At 46.9% G+C, this 20,466-nt stretch overlaps 8 protein-coding genes across 8 annotated transcripts; 4 read left to right on the top strand and 4 right to left on the bottom strand.

Moving 5' to 3' along the window:
- Positions 1–683: 683 nt before the first annotated feature.
- ASPZODRAFT_137610 (hypothetical protein) lies at positions 684–2,788 on the bottom strand (the record flags this gene model as incomplete). The annotated part of the gene is made up of 4 exons (XM_022724370.1): positions 684–1,692; positions 1,746–2,434; positions 2,487–2,697; positions 2,766–2,788. 4 exons carry the CDS (start codon positions 2,786–2,788, stop codon positions 684–686), a joined length of 1,932 nt encoding a protein of 643 aa, XP_022584952.1.
- Positions 2,789–3,478: 690 nt separating this feature from the next.
- Positions 3,479–6,882, top strand: ASPZODRAFT_126310 (hypothetical protein). The gene is made up of 3 exons (XM_022721475.1): positions 3,479–5,254; positions 5,332–6,552; positions 6,618–6,882. Exons 1-3 carry the CDS (start codon positions 3,753–3,755, stop codon positions 6,730–6,732), a joined length of 2,838 nt encoding a protein of 945 aa, XP_022584953.1. The 5' UTR covers positions 3,479–3,752; the 3' UTR covers positions 6,733–6,882.
- Positions 6,883–7,554: 672 nt separating this feature from the next.
- On the top strand, positions 7,555–9,513 carry ASPZODRAFT_56188 (hypothetical protein; the record flags this gene model as incomplete). The annotated part of the gene is made up of 2 exons (XM_022728591.1): positions 7,555–7,662; positions 7,735–9,513. 2 exons carry the CDS (start codon positions 7,555–7,557, stop codon positions 9,511–9,513), a joined length of 1,887 nt encoding a protein of 628 aa, XP_022584954.1.
- A 297-nt stretch (positions 9,514–9,810) lies between these two features.
- Positions 9,811–13,063, bottom strand: ASPZODRAFT_172715 (hypothetical protein). Its single transcript, XM_022726991.1, has 2 exons — positions 10,353–13,063; positions 9,811–10,295 (listed from the first exon to the last, which is right to left on the bottom strand). Exons 1-2 carry the CDS (start codon positions 12,883–12,885, stop codon positions 10,108–10,110), a joined length of 2,721 nt encoding a protein of 906 aa, XP_022584955.1. The 5' UTR covers positions 12,886–13,063; the 3' UTR covers positions 9,811–10,107.
- ASPZODRAFT_172911 (hypothetical protein) lies at positions 12,660–14,151 on the bottom strand. Its single transcript, XM_022726995.1, has one exon. It carries the CDS (start codon positions 13,939–13,941, stop codon positions 12,937–12,939), a length of 1,005 nt encoding a protein of 334 aa, XP_022584956.1. The 5' UTR covers positions 13,942–14,151; the 3' UTR covers positions 12,660–12,936.
- Positions 14,152–15,280: 1,129 nt separating this feature from the next.
- ASPZODRAFT_162427 (hypothetical protein) lies at positions 15,281–17,118 on the top strand. The gene is made up of 2 exons (XM_022726578.1): positions 15,281–15,430; positions 15,501–17,118. Exon 2 carries the CDS (start codon positions 15,557–15,559, stop codon positions 16,991–16,993), a length of 1,437 nt encoding a protein of 478 aa, XP_022584957.1. The 5' UTR covers positions 15,281–15,430; positions 15,501–15,556; the 3' UTR covers positions 16,994–17,118.
- Positions 17,119–17,351: 233 nt separating this feature from the next.
- Positions 17,352–18,870, top strand: ASPZODRAFT_57249 (hypothetical protein; the record flags this gene model as incomplete). The annotated part of the gene is made up of 3 exons (XM_022728673.1): positions 17,352–17,518; positions 17,580–18,612; positions 18,670–18,870. 3 exons carry the CDS (start codon positions 17,352–17,354, stop codon positions 18,868–18,870), a joined length of 1,401 nt encoding a protein of 466 aa, XP_022584958.1.
- A 306-nt stretch (positions 18,871–19,176) lies between these two features.
- Positions 19,177–19,928, bottom strand: ASPZODRAFT_55218 (hypothetical protein; the record flags this gene model as incomplete). The annotated part of the gene is made up of 2 exons (XM_022728529.1): positions 19,177–19,704; positions 19,794–19,928. Coding segments are annotated over 2 exons (663 nt in total), but the record flags the coding sequence as incomplete, so codon positions are not given.
- Positions 19,929–20,466: the final 538 nt, after the last annotated feature.

Consider the following 20,466-nt stretch of genomic DNA (forward strand, 5'->3'; position numbering starts at 1 on the left):
TCCATCTTAGTCGACAATTTGAGTTCGTACCGAATCTACCATTGACCTTTTCTTAACTGCACATCGCGATGGACAGAGCCTCACAAGGTGTGCGACATCGTATTTGACACCAGCCGTAGCTTCCCCCATATAGTTATTTTACTCGGCAGGTTCCTTTTCCAACTCGATAATACTAGTCCTCCAAGTATTGTTTCTGGGATTAGTTGCCCTGTAGATCAATAAGCGTCCTTTGGTGTTCAATATCAGTATAATTAACGGAAAATCTCACAGACACTGCAATCTAGTACCTAGTCCTCTCCCCGATTTCAAAATCACGGCTGCAACTATCGAGAATTTTGAGTATACAGGACGATTATATTCCCATAGGTTCGAAAGGTATATGGGATGATTCTATCAGACTTTAGATGACTGGTAACGATTTTTGCACGCATCTTAGTCTTGTGGAGCACAGAAAGTCTATTGAATCTTTTGGAGGCTATCTCGTAGTTCAAATACAGTGTCAGATAATAGCTCAGGTTTCAAGAGAATGAAGTTATAACTAAATCACATAAAATAAATTACACGACAACACTTTAGTAATCTTTCTGAAAACCAGCAGCCACTAGTTTATTCATTCCATTTTGTCATAGGTTGCCATGAGTGAGCCTTGGTTGTATTAATTAGCCTTAAATCCGGAAACACCTCTATATTGAATGCTTGCTGTACTTACCAATGAATGTTGTCACTAGACGAGAGCGAACCTGACAGATATCCTCAGGTACCAGCCAGATTGTAGCACCCAACTTCCTAGCTATACTGATGCTAAGCTTGGCATTAGCATAAGCATCCTCATCCGTATGGCCTGGAGTGACTAGATCGTAGTCCACATAGCTGCTCTTCATTCCATTGAGAACATCAAGAAGGAAGAGACCGGAACCAATAGACTGATCTTTGAAGCTGCGTATCGACGAAGATTTTCCACCCTTTCGGGACATGTCGTTTGCCCATCGAATCATCTCTGCGTCGGTGATTTCTCTCTTGCCCATCCTCTGCGCCAACGAAGAGAGTGTGTTTGTAATATCTCTCCGCATTAACTGCCAAACCAATCCCAGGGTGAGGGTCCGCTGGCCGTCAGTGATATCGGCACCCTGGACTCCAACCAGGGAGAAACCGATGTGCTTGCCGAGTTCAATGGTATAGTTGGTATTTTCGACGGCCTTGAACCTCAGCATCTCACCGCCGGAGGCAGGAGTTTTGTTGACATGCCTCCAATTAACACTGCCAGGAATAACTTTGTCGTAGGCCTGCAGCAGTATGGTGCCGTCTCGGAGGTCATCGAATAGTGAGTTCACCGTAGGCTGGACGTCCAGCGAGTTGAGCCAGAGAGTAAAGACCCGTGCTTCTCGTTCGCCCTCGGCATCAAAGTCTTCCACCTCCAGTTTATCCTCTTCGGTGATGGGGTCAAGGCCCGGGTGGGTGTTGAACAAATTTGCCACAAAAGCAAGATTCAGCTTCGGATTTCCAGCTACAAGCGATGTCGCAGTCAGGAACTTGCGGCATTCTAGTTTCTCGGCATTCGAGAGGACCTCTTCAGCCCGTTGAAGCAAGTCACGGTTCTGAAGGGGGGCTCGAGAGCACAAATCAGGTGCTAACTGGTTCAGAAGGACGGTATAATTCTCGCCGTCCTTAACATCCGTCGAGAAGTTATTCACTCTGAGGTAGAAGTCAGCAGCATCAACACAAACAGCGAAGAAAGAAAATTTTACCTCCTGTTCCATTTAGCATTCTTGAGATGATAGTTAAACCAACGAAGAAGGATCTGCTCGGGCGGCAGTCTCAAAAACTGCTCGAGTGTTTCATCGTCATCCAAAAGACGGTAGAGCTCCGGGTGAAGCTTAATATCAATTTTGCCCAGTAAGCCCCGACGAATAATTTGCCAGATGAGACCAAGGATGAGATGTTCTCTAGTCTCAATGATATCTCCACTTCCAATATTGACTACTGAGCACCCAATACCTTTTGCAGAATTGATCACCATGTTGTTATTTTCAGTCATATGAAATGCATTCAATTCTTTGATCTTCTTTCCCGGCTTGTTCAAAACACGCTCATCAATTGTATCAGGGACACTGTCGTTGATCAATTTGGCAAGGACCAGTCCATCCTTGCACTTATCAAACATCTCGAACGTATCCGTGGGAAATGGAAGGAGATGGCCGATATCAGGGTCACCTGCAAGAACAGCATTAATGTGCCTTGTAAATTCTGTTCTTTCGTCCTCGTTGATAGTGTGTGTGACATTGGCAGACGATCCTTGAACGTGAATTTTGCCTCCGATGCTGCCTTTAGATACATGGCGCGGCGGAGCTCCGTTGTTACCATGAGAAGCCGTAGCAGGACCTGCGGCTCCGGGACCTTTAGTCTGTTCTGGGGTGGACCGAAGCCTAGAGATGAGCTGTGACAGGCGATTAGCTTCAATGAGGTAAATGAAACAAGAAGATACGAACATCAACATAGTCCTCAAGTTCCACACGTCGAGAGCTATCGAGTTCCACTTGTTTCAACGCCTGGCGTACAACATCATATGCTTGTCTTTCTGACTGCTGAGCACCTTTGATAGCGGATGCTTCGTCTAAATAGCCCTTGTCGTCAACATCGAGCTTTCGAAATGCATCCTGAAGGCCAAATATTTCGCTCTGATCGAACTGAGGATACTTCCTGGAACCAAATTGGCGTCAGGACGAGGCCTCGATATGATTGTACTTTGATCGATAGTAGGTGCTCACCTCTGAAGTTTTATGACATTCATTTTCTCTTGTCGTGAAATTGCCTACTGCCTGGAGTCAACTTTGGATACGGGGATAATGGTGGCGGGGCAATGACTGCAGATATTACTTACAGGGAGAAAATGATGCACAGCTGGTGTAGGACAAATTGGAAATATCCGAGATTGGGCGCCGAGGTAACGAGATTTCGGAGAGCTGGCTACTTCAAAAACTTGAAAGGATGATCTGGTCGTTTCTCAGCGTAGCTACGGAAAGGCGGAGCGGGGTAGGTTCTCCAGTGCTCTAAGGCAGACGACACCATCATCATCTTTTTCCAAGGCAGCCGAATTACCGACCTAATTTACTCCCGTCATTGTGCAGCTACAGACAATCTCGCCTCTTCATCTTTAATACTAGGCTGCAATGCTATAAAATTAATTAAATGGCTTTCTATCATCAAAACTGTAGGCATTATGCTTAACTATCAAGTAATACAGAGTATATTAGAAATTAAGACTGTAATTCAGCTTCCTTCCAGGCTAAAGGCGCGTGTATATACCTACATCTCGGGTCGTAAAAAAAATACACATAGCCTTTGGCTAGAAGGCAAATAAAACAGAATTTATAGCGGTAGAGCAGAGTGGTAAGTATGAGGGCTGCCTGTTCTTCGGCTTGGCGCTTTGCCAATACGTCATTGTACCTAAATATATTATTGCGAGCCTCTTATTGACATTGGCTGGGATATTGAATGGTTATCTTTTGTGTTACAAAAATTAACAATAGGGAATGAAGACACATCTTGGCTATGCTAGCCAAGAAAACCTTATTCAATTCTAGTCGAGATCGAAGAGAAAGAAGCTAGATGTAAGATGGAGGCCAGCGAGTGATTCCAGGTTTGCCATCTGAAATAGCACACCTCTCACAAACCCCACAAGTGATTCTGCTTTTTCTATCACATTATCAAACTATTTTGCCCAGATAATCTGCCCAGCATACGTTGGAAACGCAATGTCGGGTGCCGACCAAAGGGGATCGTTCCTCGGAGCAATCTCTCCCTGGAGCACCCCACGAAGTGCCACCCCTCAGCCGTCCACGCAAGATCATCTAGAATATAAAGGTGCATTGCAGCGCTCTCAGGGAAACGACCACACAGTCACTGCGCGGAACTGGGTTAGCCTGTCACAATATCCTAAAGACTGCCCTCCATTGAGGGCAAGATGGTTTTATGCAGTGGATTCTCCCAAACGCAAACCGCTCACCTCAGATGTCAAGACAAACACAGCTAAACAACTGCCTCTACCAAAGAAATTTGTTCCTTTTTCTGTGAAAGATTCACAGTCCATCGAGGCCGCGTTCCACAAGCTCCCTAACCTCGAGAGTGCTAAAGAAGGCCATCAAGAATCAAGCTCTGCTCGGAAGGGCAAGGAAGATGCCATAAAGGTTCCAGTCAACGAGGACTACCTTTTTGACGTCAACGTGGATGAGAGGGAGATCAGTCCAGCGTACTGGATAGGCCCTGTCTATGAGGTTCGACGCGGAACCTGGTTTTTTCAGGATGGATCCACGCTTAAACCATGTGAAGAAAACCTGGCAACTCAACTTGAGCAAGGGTATCTGAAAGTAAAGCCATGGCAGTCCCGGCATGCTGCGAACCCGACACCTACACCGTCTTCGACCAAGATAGATGAAAATGGTAAAGCTAGCCATTCGCACGAAACAAGTTCTTCTGATGGACACCAATCTGGAGGAGTAGTTGGCGCGAAGCCCGAGCCTACCCAAAGCACCTTGCCTTCAGCAAAGGAACCACCCCACCTTCGCCTATTCGGTGCCTACATGAATAGCACGGTAACATATACAGATTCTTCGACCGCGCTGTTAAACCAGGATGACTTCATGTCGCGGGTGGGTAGCACTCTATATCTGAAGTTCGGCGGTGTTGCAGGTACAAGAGTCATCCGCGGGTACAATGAACTGAATAAAGTCAACGGACCGATCGATACTCCGACTGTTGACAACAAGTCGGCAAATAGAGAAGTGCCACAAAGGGACCGAACTCCGATCAAACCTGATACATCAACATTGGTTTCCAGGCAAAGTGATGGTCCCGAAACTACTCAGGCATCAGCATTCCAGCCTCGAAATTCAGGAAACAAGAATGTGGTCTCAGATATCAGATCTCCTCTTGAGCGTCAAATGTCCTCCCTTGCTGGCGAGCCGCAGGATACAACCGAGATTGAGGAACAGGCACGCCAACAAGAGGAGAAGGAGATGGAAGACTCGAAAGACGTAGATGAAGATGATCGAGAACGGGAGGTCGATCATCTCATTCTGGTAACACATGGAATTGGTCAACGCCTTGGCCTGCGACTTGAAAGCATTAATTTCATTCATGATGTGAATGTCCTGCGCAAAACATTGAAGAGTGTATACAAGGCCTCCCCTGATCTTCAAGCTCTGAACTCGGGGTTTGCAGACAATGACAGAAACTGTCGTGTCCAAGTTCTACCTGTGTAAGAAACTCGATGCGTTTGCTTGAAGATTAGAAGCTGGTTAATATAAATAAATGAACCCAGCTAATAGTGTTTAGGTGTTGGAGGCATTTGCTTGATTTTCCTAACAGAGAATACAAACAGAATCGCAAGGAACATGATCTAGCTGATGTCGATGATCTCGAAGACGACCTCTACCCTAGCCTATCGGATATCACTCTTGAAGGGGTTTCGTCTGTCCGAAACCTGGTCTCTGATCTTGCGATGGATGTTCTTCTTTATCAAAGCGCTTACTGTGAGCATATTGAGAGCATAGTGCAGCAAGAATGCAATCGAATCTACGAACTTTTCAAGAAACGAAACCCTTCTTTTCAAGGATCAATTAGCCTGTGTGGACATTCTCTTGGAAGTGCGATCCTGTTCGATATCCTTTGTGACCAACAGGATGATCCGGGTGCTGCTCAGCTTAGCTCTGGACATCATCAAAGCAATAAACCCCTTCGTCAAGGCTTACGCGAAAAAAATGGGTTCCCACTGGACTTCGACTGCGAAGAATTTTTTTGCTTAGGATCACCAATCGCCTTGTTTCAGATGCTCAAGGGCAAACGCATTGCTGGTCGATCTTCTGTTAGTACTGACCCTGCGAGAAGACCAAATGCGGCCGGGATTGAATCTCAGGAATCTTCTACCTCAGGGCATCGTTCTGTTAAAAGTCGTCCTAGCGATGCATTGGAGGTCATATCGCCGACTGTGTCGTCCCCCAAATGCCGGCAATTGTATAATATTTTCCACCCCTCAGATCCAGTGAGCTATCGCATCGAGCCTCTAATATCTCCTGCAATGGCGGCTCTCAAGCCGCAACCTCTACCATGCATCAAGAAAAGTCTGTGGGCGGTACCGGGTCAAAGTCTGTCGATTATCGGCACTCGTGTCGGCCAAAGTGTGGGGACTTTATGGACGAACTTTGCGTCTGGTGTCGCAAGCAACTTACTGAATCGAAGCCTTGGCTTGAATTCGGAAGATCTACCACCTCAGCCTACTCCGGGGACCGGAGGTAACCTACATCAGGCAGACTCTCTGCGTGTTTCGAATGCCAATGCAGGTCAATCTCGGACTCTCATTGAACAGCAATTGGTGACTCTTTATGGTGGATCTGAGAAGACTCATGAAAAGGGAAAGGAGACGGGCCCACAATCATCTAGACCTGAAAATGCTGCTGAGTCTCTCGACGTCGATGATCGTTCCAGGAGACTGAAGATCGAAGACTCGAAGGTCAGGGCCTTGAACTCAAATGCCCGTGTTGATTACAGCATACAAGAGTAAGCTTATTCCCTTACATAGCCCTGTGAAATGAGAATGGAATACAATACTAATGATGTTCCAGGGGCACCTTTGATATCTCATTGATTGCTAGTATTGCCAGTCATCTCTCATACTGGGCTGATGAGGACGTCAATCACTTTATGCTTTCACAGTTATTATCCGGGAAATCTAAATGATAGAGGATTTTAAGACATCATTTAGCATATTAAGAAGGGAAAACAGTGCATTAAAAGATTTAGTGGTTATAAAAAGATAATGGTTATTATATATATTGTTGTTGACTATCTTGTTAATAAATATATAACTATAAGAAGACACTGTACTGCTAGTTTCACTTCAATAGCATAGTTAATTTATAAGATAACCATCTGATTAAGTCCTAGGGCCAATCATGCCAGCATATAAGCGATAATAATAATAATAATAATAATATGCTAAATAATTATGCGCATCAGCCAAGCAAAGATTCCATTGGAAGAGCAACAACTATGGGGGAAATGAGGGGTAATCTGGAGAGAGATGCATCGCCAGCAGTAATCATGGTTTCAATGCTAGCTGTTTAATTTAATCTTTACTTTCTCCCATACAGTTGGTTCAGCAATGCCTGTATGGAGATAATTCGTGTGTTCCACTTTTAGGGTAGAATGAGAAACTTTCTTTCTTGTCGCTCTTCACTCGCGGATTTTCAACATACTTTTGATGGCTGGCATCATGTCTTGTCGGCTCAGCTAAATTACGAAGCTGTCACTGATACGCAGAGCCAACAGCGCATGATCATGTGCCATTGCTTGTCATATATAATTCTTTATTAAACTGTCGCTTATATCCAGATACTTGACTAAGATGAATAGCTGTCTTTGCACTCGTGGCTGCCCCGCTGTTAAGCTAGAAACCCGTCATTTATGCGCCGCCTCAATCACTACCTAGTGTATATTAATTATATTTAAGTATCTGTTATATGCAGGACCGTGCCGCCCTCTCCTGGCAAAGAAGAAATGATGGACACTGGAAGCCAGCATGCCACCAGTGAGTCCACCGTGAATAAGAGGAAACCGTCAAGCTCTAGCGACGTCGCAGAGTATCCACGGAGACGCGCTACGATCGCTGTATGTATGCTCTCATGGCCGATGGAGTTCTATTCGATTCACGTGTGAACTAACAAGGCTCGCGTTGACCAGTGCCAAATCTGCCGGTTACGCAAAACTAAATGCGACGGAGCGAGACCAAAGTGCCGACTTTGCGCGGAGCTGGATGCTGACTGTGTGTATCGAGAACCGGGTATTAAGCTTGACGCCGGGGACAAGCTTATTCTCGAGCGCTTGACAAGGATCGAAGGTCTTTTACAGTCTAGTCTGGCGGTGCAAGCGCAAACAACACAGTTTCCCCTATCCTCCACATCACCCACGACTAGCAATGATACAAATATTGGCGCCGATGAGCCTGTGGCTAAGCCGCCATCGATTACCCCCATTCCAGGAAAAGTGACAGTGGTTGGGCTTGGTTCATGGGCCCATCCACCGACGAGTATCTCTACTATGCCCAAAGTGCACACGACTCCTGCCTTGCATTTATTGCAGTGGCCTCTAATTCGAGACCTTGTCTCGGGTCCTTATGATCCTCAGAACTTGCTACAACTGGAAATGGCGCGTGAGCCGCTCAGGCTGATCTCAAATACGGGGATCGATATGACAAATTCCCCGGTCTATATCCGAGCCTTCTTCGAGAGAGTGAATGTCTGGTATGCGTGCGTTAATCCCTACACCTGGAATCGGTATTACCGTACAGCTCTCTCGCGACGCTTTAAAGACGGCGCCGAGAGTTGTGTTGTGTTATTGGTTCTTGCTTTAGGCAGCGCCGGCCATCATGGCAGCATATCGTTTGCACCGCCTGACCACGAAGCTCCAGGACTGTCGTACTTTGCTGCTGCATGGAAAATACTCCCAGCGTTGACCATGCGGAACTCCGTTCTCTCGGCTCAATGCATGATTTTGGCTTCGGCATATCTTTTCTACCTGGTTCGTCCGCTGGAAGCGTGGTCTATGCTGTCGAACGTAAGCATGAAGCTACAGCTGTTATTTGGGAACCCTAGCCGGGTGCCGCCCCAGTGGAAGGAAATGAGCGTCCGGTTATATTGGAACGCTCTCCTGTATGAGAGTGATCTGTTAGCAGAGCTGGACCTACCGCACTCCGGCATTGTGCATTTCGAGGAACTCGTCGATCTCCCAGGAGGCTTCGAGGATGATGAGGAAGAGGATGAAGATGAAGACGCTGAAGAAGATGGAGACCATGCCGTTATGACGGAGCCAATCGGACGTGATGAGTTGTGGTACTTCTTGGCCGAGATTGCTTTACGCAGACTTCTCAACCGGGTTAGCCACATGATCTACCAAAAAGACAATACTTTAACGCTGGCATCACTCGGGCCTATCGTCTCGGAGTTGGACTTTCAGTTGACCCAGTGGTATGAGAGCTTGCCGTTGCCCGTTCAGTTTCCCCTCAACATAACACCGGTCTCGAACCCAGTCCAAACGGTACTCAGGCTCCGCTATTACGCTTGCCGGACAATCATATATCGTCCCTATATTTTTGCTGTTTTAGAAAATGAAAACGCAGTAACAGACCAGACGGTTAGGGAATGTTGTCGACGATGTTTGGAGGCCACTCTTCACCAGCTGAAGCACATTACAAGCCACCGGGAAGGCCATTTACCTTATCTGTGGCAAGGCGCACTATCAATGGTTTCCCAGTCTTTGTTGATCATGGGGTCAACCATGTCTCCAACACTCTCGACGCTTCTACCGCCCTCTTTTCAAGTAGACGCAATAATAGCCGGTGTCGTGGCTGAGGTGGAAAGATACGCCCACCTTGCCCCCAGCCTGCGCTTATCCTTTGAGATTATCCGCGATGCCGAGAGGCGACGCCAGATATGCCTCAGGTCGACCGGGGCTCTGATCTAAGTGACGTTGACTCTTGAAGTCACAAAAGTGACTCAAAATATTACTGTCTCGAGTCAAAATACTTCATAGCATCCGTAAAGGGGAACCGGGGAGGGAAATGCTGCACTGACTGAAACCGTCTCAGATGAATCATGAAAAAGACAACAAATCAGGATATTCATATAAGCTACGCCTTCTACTTTTGATAATCATTTCTGCTATGAGCAGAAGGTGGCTGGATGGACCTGGGTTTGAAAAAACCGAGTTATACGATAGCCTAAGATCTCCTACCCAAAAGATAATGGGCACTGTGTACAATTGGATGAGGCATGTATGACCTAGGAAATCATTTACGTGAGTAAATATGTATGCATTTATATATCAATAGACATTTGATCAAATAACATCATAATAGAGGCCCATATCATAATAAAGGATGAAGTCACCCTTCATGGCATCTAGTAACTATATAAAGTAGCCATATGATCCAGTTGTACATCAGAACATTAAGCATGGGCAGTCTTTCAAGAAAAAAGAGAACATGGTAACTAATGGGATATAACCATAAAATGAAAATAAAATAAGACTTTGGTAGATGGGACGTAGAGACACCTTTCATATCAGAACCCATTCACTGCCTCGTTTGATAAACTTATCAAGCATCAAGTTGATGTCACCCAAGGCAAAACGACAAATGTAAAAGCCAAAAAATTCGGCAGCGTGTCGTGTACTGAGCTCGAGTCCAACAAGTGTTTCCGAGGAATGTTTCAAGCCAGGGTCTTCCACTTGCTGAGCGATTTGATCTGCGTAAGTTAGTCAATATCTGTGGTATGAGTGGGTGGGGTATATAGAATACACACCCAAAACCTGAGCTGCATCGCAGAGGCGAGCCAAGGCACCCATGTAGTTTGCATTTGGTCCATTGAACTGAAGGTTTGTTACATCTCGTTTAACACGATGGGCACTAGGCGTAGCAGTCATTGGAAGCGAGTTAAGTGTGAGATTGTCTTTCCCAGCATAGTTCACACTCGCCAACTGTGCCGTAGTACCATGTCCAGAGCTCTTGGATCGTAGCTTGCGCCATGATGTTAGGTATGACTTTCCCTGGCCGGCGGAGGATTTCGAGGGTAGCAATTCCGATGGCGTAGCGGGGTCTTCTGTTGTGGATGCAGTTTTGAAGAGCGGCATGGCGCTCTGCACACCGACCTCACTACCCAATTTCTTCGAGAGCGATGTTTGTACTTGGTCAAGCACGGCCTCTAGCAGTTGCATCTCCTCTAACACTGCATCTGCATCATATGTATCGACCAGAGCGAGCTTGAGAAGCGCAGCCGTCAACAGGTCGCAATTAAACACCTTCTCCTCAACGGCCTTGATTTTGACATTCTTCACATGCCAAACATCTCGGGGCAGAAATAGTTTCTTGGACAAATAGCCCCCCCGAGGATTTGCAATGCTCTGATAAATACATCTCATAAGCCAGAATGGGCGCAACATAAACGATTCAGGACAAGGCTCTAGAGGAAGAGGGGCATTCAACACCGAGGGGTTAGGGGACCCTGGACTAGTTGGTGAATGGATATTGCTGTCAAATAGGTACAGGCCACCAGTTGGCTGGCTAATAGGCGTAAACGTTAGAGCTGTTGGGGTAGGTCGAACAGGAGGCGGGCTAGCCAATGTGGCTGTTTGACTCTCCAATGGAGGGAACGTGCTACTTGATGGTGTTGTTGGGGAATCAGTGAATGGTTCAAGGTTGGATATGCTTGTTGACCGAGAAGACTTCATGTTTGAGACAGCTTTACCAAAGATATCTGGGGCCGAAGGCACCTTTCCGAAGGGGCGGACCGGTGATAGTAGGGTTGAAGATTCGGTATCGCAAACGTCCGGCGGTAACGGCTTCATGACCGTTGAGGTCAAAAGGTTAGCCTCAGATATAGAACTTATCGAAAGATTTCGTCTATTCAGATTAGAAAGTGTGCTATTAGCCATTGGTGCTGGAAGGTTGCTTTGCAGCGCATCTGCCTGTGTCATTTGTGGCAGACTCGCTGATATGATTGAAACAGGATCAGGTTGACGACTAGTTGCGCTGGCCATCACGTTACTGTTTGTCTCGATTTTTAGTTCTTTCAAATTCTGGCCAGAAAGTCTTCGTGCTCTCACACCTGGCCCAGGCGATGGACCAAGCGTTGGGACTTGCTTTGGCAAGGGTGGGATAATCCGAGGATCCTCTTCTGTATGCATGGATGTCGATGGCGCCGCGGCATGATGCAATACATCGAGGTTCTCTGCCGCCTCTTTTGTTGGCAAAAGATCATCTTCAACGAGTGGGGATAAATGCCCTGTCCCCGGATGTGACGCAGCAGAGCTTCCCCAAGTCGTGCCAGAGTGTCCGCTTGAATCTGATTGTCGAGGGAGAGCAGATTTTGATTGTAAATCAAACTCGAAATCATCCATGACATAGCCTTTCGTCATCTCTTCTAATAAGCGCTCTTCTTCTTCAGCCTCCTCGTCAAGGTATTCCAAATCAGAGCCAGTAGAGTACCCGAACGTGGTCTGTTGCTGTGCTTTCCGTAACTCTCGGCCCTTTGTCATCGCAACCTTGGCTTCTAATTCAGCTTCTCTGACCCTTTGTTTCGCTAATTCGACATTTCTGCGAGCAGTTGATACTATATCATCGTGGTGGCTGTTATCCGGCGGCTCATCGACAGGTTCAAGCCCTTCATCGTAAGCAGCTTCAACGGCTGCATCGAGAGCAGCATCGAATTCAGCCTCTGTACCGCTGAAAGGTTGGTCTTTACGCCGTAGATACAAAGAGGATGCTTGAGAGTGTGAAGATGAAAGCGAAGATGCACCGGACTCGTCAATAGTGTCGAGCCAGGATGTTGACTCATTCTCTGCACCTTTCAGAGCTGCAGTCACTAGTGTTGACTGGGGCTGTTCTGGATATGGTGAACCGTCTTCGTAGTCTTCGTTGGGAAATGAAAATAGCAAATCTCCATCTAGAGAGCGATCTAGCTCATTGAAATGTTCGTTGGAAGACTTGTGCCAGGATGAGCTGGAGTGAGAATGGCCATGGTTACTCGTGCTACTCGTAGTACCCGGCGGCGCAACTGTATGTGATGGCCTATCATCAAGAGGGGAGGGCAACAGTGACTGTCTCCTTGGAGGAATTCTACCGGGGTCCAGTAACCTTTGCCGATTGAAGTCCATGCCATGACTAAGAGGTGGTGCTTCTTGCCGACTAATATTGTAATCGAAAGGCTTTTCACCTTCATCGAATGGCTGAAAAACATCACCAAAGGATTCTTCGCTGAGGGGTCTCTGGGGCAGTGCTTTGCTGTCGCCTTGTTGAACAGAGAAATCAAGGCGTTCGAGTTCATTGACTCGAATCATGTATGTGTCACGCTTTGGTAGTTAGCCTAGACAGGTAGTAAAACCAGCTAGTTATAGCGGCTGATTAAAGGTCTTAACAACTGTACTCACGATTTCTTGAAGTTTTAGTTTTTCGTCGTCGCCCCCACTGCTACGTAGCATTACCAGTTGTAGCAATTCACAAGCATCGTTATATGCTTCCATAGCACCTTCAAAGTTGGCCGCATTGTCAAGAAGTACGGCAGTATTGGCTTTTTGAAGAGCTTTGGAGAGCATTGCTTTCTGAGACATGGCCCGTTGTCGTTTGCCGCGGACCTGCTCTTTCAAGCCCGAGGAAGGTAATTTTTGGCGCGGTGAAACGGAATCTTCTTGGAAGGTATGATCATCTTGGTTCGACAAACGACTTTCATAACTCGTTGCAAGGTTCTCTCTGCTGTTTCCTTTCGTATGGCCCTGCTCTGTATTCTCAGTACCGTGCGGCTGACTGGTCGAATGAATAGCGTTATCTGTAAACCGAGGTTGGCTTCCGGTTGAATTCGTCACATCAATCATAGTCGCAGATTGAAGCAGATTTGACAATCTGCGGGTGATTGGAAGGGAATGCGCTGAATCATATACATTTTCCGAGGCGACTGAAGAGGAGTAGTTGTGACTTCTTGGATTTGCAGTAGGTGGTAATTGATAACATTCGGAACTTCGCGTTGGACTTTGCGCACTTCTGGACATGCCGTAATCTCCGAGGCCGGCAATCCTTTCTTGGGAACTCGAATAATGAAGGTCATCACTTGAAGCAGTGGATTGGGACCAACGATTCACACTAGCCAGGCCCTTTTGGATAGGGCTAATACCACTGATATTACTATGGTATGGGTATCCATGATTCTGAACTCTGATATCTTGCTCTGTCGGTGATATAGATCCAGTTTGGAAGGATTGGACTGCCAGTTGACCATCCGATTTATTGTGAGACCCCGGGTGCATATCATGGTGAGGACCGGGTCCGGAGTCCGAGGGAGTGTATTGGGAGTGGATCGGATCCAATCTGCCGGCGAGTGCTGAGGGCGACCGAGCTTGCATTTCCTTGGATTGACGCGCTTTCTAGACGACAATATTAAGGAGAGTATTCCGCGGAATTTGAACGGTGACAGCCGAGGTTCATCAATATTTTAGAGGGAACCGACGCGCAGGAGTTTGGTATTGAATCATGCTCCGCGGATGCCTTGAATGGTCGGCGGATAAATCGGAGGACCCCTATGATGTACGAGATAAGATTGAAAGTGGTTGGCTTTCTCTGCATGCCACTCGGAGATCTCAGTGCATTGTCTTTCGGTTGGCCTATACGCCTCGAGTATTCTTGTGGTTGTTGCGTTTATCTTGCTTCATCAGACCGGGTCGTTCAAGATGAGTCTGTCATTGGATTCACCCGAGAAATTGCAACTGGTATAGACCCGATAAAGACGCTACAGGAAGTGAGGGATCATACGGGTCCGGAGGTAGTGGCGAGAGCTTTGCGCATACGTTGATGTCGGGTTGAGTCGCAAAAGCCTGGTCCAATGCCTTGGATGAATGCCGTAGGTTCACCGTTACACAAAGATAACCTTTGTCAAAAATACATCAATTGGGAAAGTCTATCACACGGCGTTCCTCCAGTCAGCATGTTTCAACGACGTGCAATGAGTGCAGGAAAGGAGCTTATATTCAGGGGCAGGAAGGGAGAAGGGAGAAGGGAGAACCTCACGAAGATTTGAAATCACACTCGTTACTCCAGGATCAACAATAATGGAGATTCGGAAACTCCAAATACTATACTTAAGCTTTAGATATAGCAATAAGTTCTAGCAGAAATAAAAGTCATGAATAAGAATAAAGGCAGTCCATGTGGTCTGTATACTGGATAGTCATAATTAAAATAACTACGGAGTACTCTGGCGTCCGTAGTTACCTAGGCCGTTAACCAACTAACTACAGAGCGGTTAGTTAGTTATCAAGTCCCTAAACGAACTACCTAGGTATTATTTAGTTAGGTTAGTGAACTATTTAGGTTAGTTAGTTACTTATTTACTGAAAGCGGCGTACCGAGTAGATGTTTAGGTTTTTTATATTAGGTAGTTACACCCTAAAATATGGGTTGAATTATCTAGATTCAAAAGAAAAAAGATATTTCTATCTTCAAGGATTTTTTTCTTGCTGTTGTATTTATTTCTGTACTAAGAATTTTAATTCTCCTAGTTATATTTATCCTAACTGTATCCTTGGTAACCTCTTATGTAGTACTGCTGTAGAACAAAACTAAGACAAGGGTACACTGACTCTTAAGCTTTTAGCGTATCAGGGGTTTTAACGCCGCCCCTCATTTACAGACACGCGTCACCGCCTTCAAGACAATCTTAGGGATTTATTTAACTGTTTACTGTATACAAAGTTACCCTTATATACAGTGATAGATCCCTATTAATTTTCTGACGCAGAGTGTTTCTTGTCTATACATGGTCATAATTGATGAGATTAGGGACAGAGAGTTATTACACCATTTATCACACACCTGTCTTAAGACACTATTAACCAGGTATGGCTGCTGTTACTTCAAGAGGATAAGTTTTATATTATGAGTAATGACTAACTGATTTTGCTATTAGGAATATTGATATTTTCTTATTATTTAGTCATAAGGATATAATATTAACTCTTTGCCATGCCGCGACCACCTGCGAAACGAAATCGCTTGTCGCCTAAAGCGACAAACAAAGACAATAAACCAGCTATCAATGAAGCAAACGCCCAAAATATAAAGGAGAAAGATGTCAGCGAAGCTGGCGTGACAGCGGAAACCCCGGACCTAACAGGAAGCCAGACTCCGCTTAGCAAAGTCTTCCGGCAAGGAGTTGAACCATCGTCATCGAAACAACATATAGAAGCAAGCAGTCGGCCTCCTTCAAGACCTCGAGGGTATTCGGCAACCCTTTCGCTGGCGGCGCGGAAGGGTGATGGTAACTCTAGAGTCCCTGGTACTCCAGGGTTTGACAGTTCGATATTGAGCAATTTTAGGAGAAGACCGCGACAGCACAGCATCCTCCAGATGATGCAAGCAGAGGATGGGTCATCTGAATTGGACGACGACGACGATTTTCTTGGAAGTCTTACCCCCGAGGCTGAATCAACACCCTTGAATCAGCCATGGATCAAAGAAACACTTGTGAATCCCTCTGCAGTGTCTCCCAAATCACCTTCTAATAGCATACGACGGGGGGACGACACTCCGGAAGGCTTCCAAGAACCGCAGTCGCCCTCTGTTATAGCGAGCGGCCTACGGGATCGCTCGATCACCCCAAGAATTTTAGGCAATGGATTGAATGCTCCAATGGCCTCTCCAGAATTAGCTGAATACACAGACTCGCCAAGCCAGACAATGGCACCGCCACTGAGCAGCAGCGTGGTTTCTAGCCCCCAGAAAACTGTTGAGGCAGTGAATCATGAGGAATCGCCATCTAAGGGTGACCGGGGAGGGAGAAAACCAAGGAACAAAAAGAATCCCACTTCGACTCAAACTTCTCACCATTTGTCCACCGCGTCTCTCCAAGAGAAGTTCCTCCCTCGACGGCACCATTCACGGCGGAGACGTAGGGGTGAAAACGATGGCATCTCCGGCGAATCTAGTGATGACCTTTCGGACAGCACTGAAGTTGATGGTGATGACGAGTTGAGCTATATGCCTTCCAAACCACATCGCTCACGCGTGGACCGGCAGAATAAGACTAGAGCTTATGCTCGGCCTAAGCTCAAGAAAACTGACAAAGAAAACCGAAAGATAGGGGGAAAAGGGGTTGAAAATCGAGAACAGACGGTGTTGAGGACCAAGATCACCTATGCCTCCCGCGATGCAGTTGAGACTGGTCCCGATAAAGAGAACCAAGAAGTCGATGACTCGTCTCCATTGTCATCATTGTCATCAACTCCTGATCCAGATGCAATCGAACCCATCATGCGCCCTTCGCCAACGGATGTATATCCCAAGACTTTCATAAGCAAGGAACTAGAAATACAGGCCAAAAAGTTTATGGAAGTTGACGAGTGGGAAATGGACTTTGAGGATGTTGCTTCTGTTGAAGGTCAGGACGCCTCAGCCAGATGATGTGTTGATGATACCAATGTTTTACTAGAATTTTACTTATGCTTTGCATGATAATTGAGGATTATGAACCTTATCCCCCTTCAAAGCATATTATTACTTGGAAATAGATCTCGCCTTCTAGAAGCCTTTCTAAGTTTCTTCTTTCAAGTACTAAATAGCCAGCCGCGAACAGCTTTCTGGAGGTCGGTTACTGAAACACAACTGGTAACCATCCTGTAAGTGATTACTCCGCGGGAAACCATATGCGACAAACATGCCCCGCAGCCCCCGCATGGTACAGATTAGTTATGGAACTGTCAATTTTCTTTAAACTCTTTTCGTCTTTCCATATTAAAGCAAAGAACGAGCTTATTATAGGATGGCCACTGCGAATAATATCTTAGAGGGCAAGTACCCTGCGAAGGCGCATGCGCGCCGGGTTGCCCAGTACCTTCGCTCTCAAGGCCATGCCGGTTCTGGTCTTATCTATCTCGAAGCGCAAAAAACGCGCATGATCGAGGACAACGACGAGGCGATGCCTTTCAGGTAATGTGTTGTTTTACTATGGGCACCGTAAGCTACTCCTAGATATTGACTATCACTAAAGGCAACGTCGTCCGTTCTTCTATCTTTCGGGTTGTCATCTCCCGGACTCTTACTTGATATACGATGTCCACAAGGACGAACTGACGCTCTTCATCCCTCCTATCGACCCCGAATCTGTCATTTGGTCCGGTCTGCCTCTTTCCTCCTCGGATGCTTTGAACACTTACGATATCGACCGCGCGCTGCCTACCACTGATCTTAATGATACTCTCGCTTCAGTCGCCTCTGAATATAATGGGAAAGCAACCGTGTTTGCAATTAACCACCAGATCTCCGAGACAACGAGCTTTAACGGCTTCGCCGAGACCAATCGTTCTTCTCTAATGAAGGCGATTGACGATACCCGTGTGGTAAAGGATGATTACGAGGTGGCTCTCATCAGAAAGGCAAATAGCATCTCTGCTAAGGCTCACATCGAGGCCATCAAGGCGTCTAAGACAGCAAGCAGCGAGCGTGAGATCGAAGCGGCGTTCATTGGAACCTGCATCGCCAATGGGTGTCGGGAACAGTCCTATCACCCTATCGTTGCATGCGGGGAAAATGGAGCCACTCTTCACTATGGCAAAAACGACGACAACTTGATTGATTCTACGTCAAAGCAGAGGAAGAAGAGCGTGCTCATCGATGCAGGTGGTGAATACCAAACATACGCTTCCGATATCACTCGTGTTTTCCCTCTGTCCGGAAAGTTCGCACCGGAGACCCGCAGCATCTATGAGATTGTTCTACAAATGCAGGTTGAATGCATTGAGATGCTCAAAGCAGGAGTCCAGTGGGAAGAGGTTCATTCGCTTGCGCACCGCATTGCCATAAGAGGACTGCTAAAGCTGGGGATCCTGCGAGGCACTGAAGATGAGTTATTTGAGAAACGTGTCAGTGTCGCTTTCTTCCCACACGGTCTTGGACACTACTTGGGAATGGACACCCATGATACCGGGGGTAACCCGAACTACGATGATAAGGATTCCATGTTCAGGTACCTTCGAGTGCGTGGTCGTCTTCCTGCCGGCTCTGTTGTAACTGTTGAGCCCGGTGTAAGTTTTCTTCTGAATGTACACAAGAGAGATCAATAGACTAATCTCTCCATCTAGATTTACTTCTGCCGCTTCATTATTGCGCCTTTCTTGGAGTCTCCAGAGCTGAACAAATACATTGACGCCGAGGTCCTTGAGCACTACTGGAGCGTCGGTGGGGTACGTATCGAGGACAATGTGCTCGTCACCAATGATGGCTATGACAATCTCACAACCGCACCGAAAACCATCGAGGAGGTGGAAGCATTGGCTGCATGAGCAGTATGCTATGCTGCTTTTGATGGTAGTCCAAAACTTCAGATCAAAGCTATTAATTTGAGGTGTAATTCACAAATATCAATACCACCTTTCCATTTTAACATATGGCAGGCCGCTCTGGAAGAGCTCGGCGATTGGCTGTCAGTGGGCCTTTTCTTGATGCTATCTATTGTACAAACCCCAAGGACCATTACATAGCCTAACTATGCGTACAAGCAATCAAAAACAGGTAACTGGATCCCGTGATTATAAGACAGAAATATCAAAATACCGAAATTCCACAGCTCCCCGGACGCGACTAGCCCGCTAGATCCCTGTCCTGAGTCTTTTCCTTGCGCTCCCTCTGATGCCTGACTCCCCATCAGCCTGGTGCTGAGCCTTCTTCTCTTTCGCGTCGAGCACGAGATTAAGCACGTCGTAGCTGAATTCCGGGACATCGAGGCATAGCGAGCGGAAGTCTTCCTCAGCCTCGTGGCGCAGCACATGACTCCGTGATGACCAGAAGGCCGCGACGGGCTTTCTAATTATCACGTCATCTACCGGCGTGTTTCTATATACATAGCGCGCGTAGGCGATCTCGCCCCGGGCAGTGCTGTTGATGCGGTGAATCTTGGAATGGGCAAGGGTCTTCAGCGAGGGCATCCCCAACTTCTCGGCCAGAGTGTAGACGCGTGCGTGTCTGAGAAGCTGATCGCCAGATTGGTCAATATCCGAAGCTCCGTCCTCTTCGCCGCTAGCAGTGTCCTTCTGCTGGTAAGTGTAGTCGCCGGTATATTGGTACTGTAAGAACGATCCGAATGCATCGACAGATTCTTCTGGCAGCTCTATGCGGAGCTAGGCAATTCCAGGGAGTTAGCACCATATGACCAAGTCAGAAAAAGAGAGTGTAGGCTTTGAAAAGGAAATGGTATATATTGGTCTACATTTGTCTCGTCTTTGACACGCTCAAGCTCCTGTACCAGGTATGGCGATTCGGTGAGCAAAGTCTTGTGTGCAGTCAAAATGGTTTGTCCCTCTCCCTGGCCCACGACAAGCTGAACGATAGGCGATGTGAGGAATCTAAAGGCGATTGACAGATAGAGTCAGTAGAGGTCCCAGTAAGAGGAGGGTTACGCTGTTCCAGCCTCACGAAGCCATGGCAAGATGTCCCAACCCAAACCAAGCAATTAAACAGAAACCAACAAGCTCCTTACTCGAGAAATGCAGGCCGTACGGCCTTCTTGGCATGAGCTGCTGGTTCTTGAATTTCCGTCTGTGCTGGTTCGGTGACAATCACGTCTTGCGACGCGTCCTGCTGGGTGCTATCCGCATTTTCTTGCGTCGGGGGGACCTCACTCATTGGAGTGTCTTCCCCTGCCTGAACCCGAACCTCTGGCGTACTCATGTTGTAGCAATGCTAGCGCAGTCTCTCTGAGGCACAATGGTTCACTATTGTCGAGTCCTGGATGCGGTGGGGACTCCTCAAGCTGAAGACGAGCGGTCCGAGGTTATGGGTACTCAAAAGACTTTGAAGAATACTTCAACCTCCAATGCATAAAGGAAACCAATGGACAAAAGATTGGCTATCTTGAAGTTTTGCGGCGTGTTAATCAATTA

Source organism: Penicilliopsis zonata, assembly GCF_001890105.1.
Source record: "Penicilliopsis zonata CBS 506.65 unplaced genomic scaffold ASPZOscaffold_1, whole genome shotgun sequence".
NCBI lineage: Eukaryota > Fungi > Ascomycota > Eurotiomycetes > Eurotiales > Aspergillaceae > Penicilliopsis > Penicilliopsis zonata.

Coding starts and splice junctions, on each gene's coding strand:
- ASPZODRAFT_126310 (XM_022721475.1), top strand. CDS start 3,753: ATGTCGGGTGCCGACCAAAGGGGATCGTTCCTCGGAGCAATCTCTCCC. Junction 5,255..5,331: donor CGTGTCCAAGTTCTACCTGT/GTAAGAAACTCG, acceptor AATAGTGTTTAG/GTGTTGGAGGCATTTGCTTG. Junction 6,553..6,617: donor GTTGATTACAGCATACAAGA/GTAAGCTTATTC, acceptor ATGATGTTCCAG/GGGCACCTTTGATATCTCAT.
- ASPZODRAFT_172715 (XM_022726991.1), bottom strand. CDS start 12,885: ATGATTCGAGTCAATGAACTCGAACGCCTTGATTTCTCTGTTCAACAA. Junction 10,296..10,352: donor CGATGCAGCTCAGGTTTTGG/GTGTGTATTCTA, acceptor TAACTTACGCAG/ATCAAATCGCTCAGCAAGTG.
- ASPZODRAFT_172911 (XM_022726995.1), bottom strand. CDS start 13,941: ATGCAAGCTCGGTCGCCCTCAGCACTCGCCGGCAGATTGGATCCGATC.
- ASPZODRAFT_162427 (XM_022726578.1), top strand. CDS start 15,557: ATGCCGCGACCACCTGCGAAACGAAATCGCTTGTCGCCTAAAGCGACA.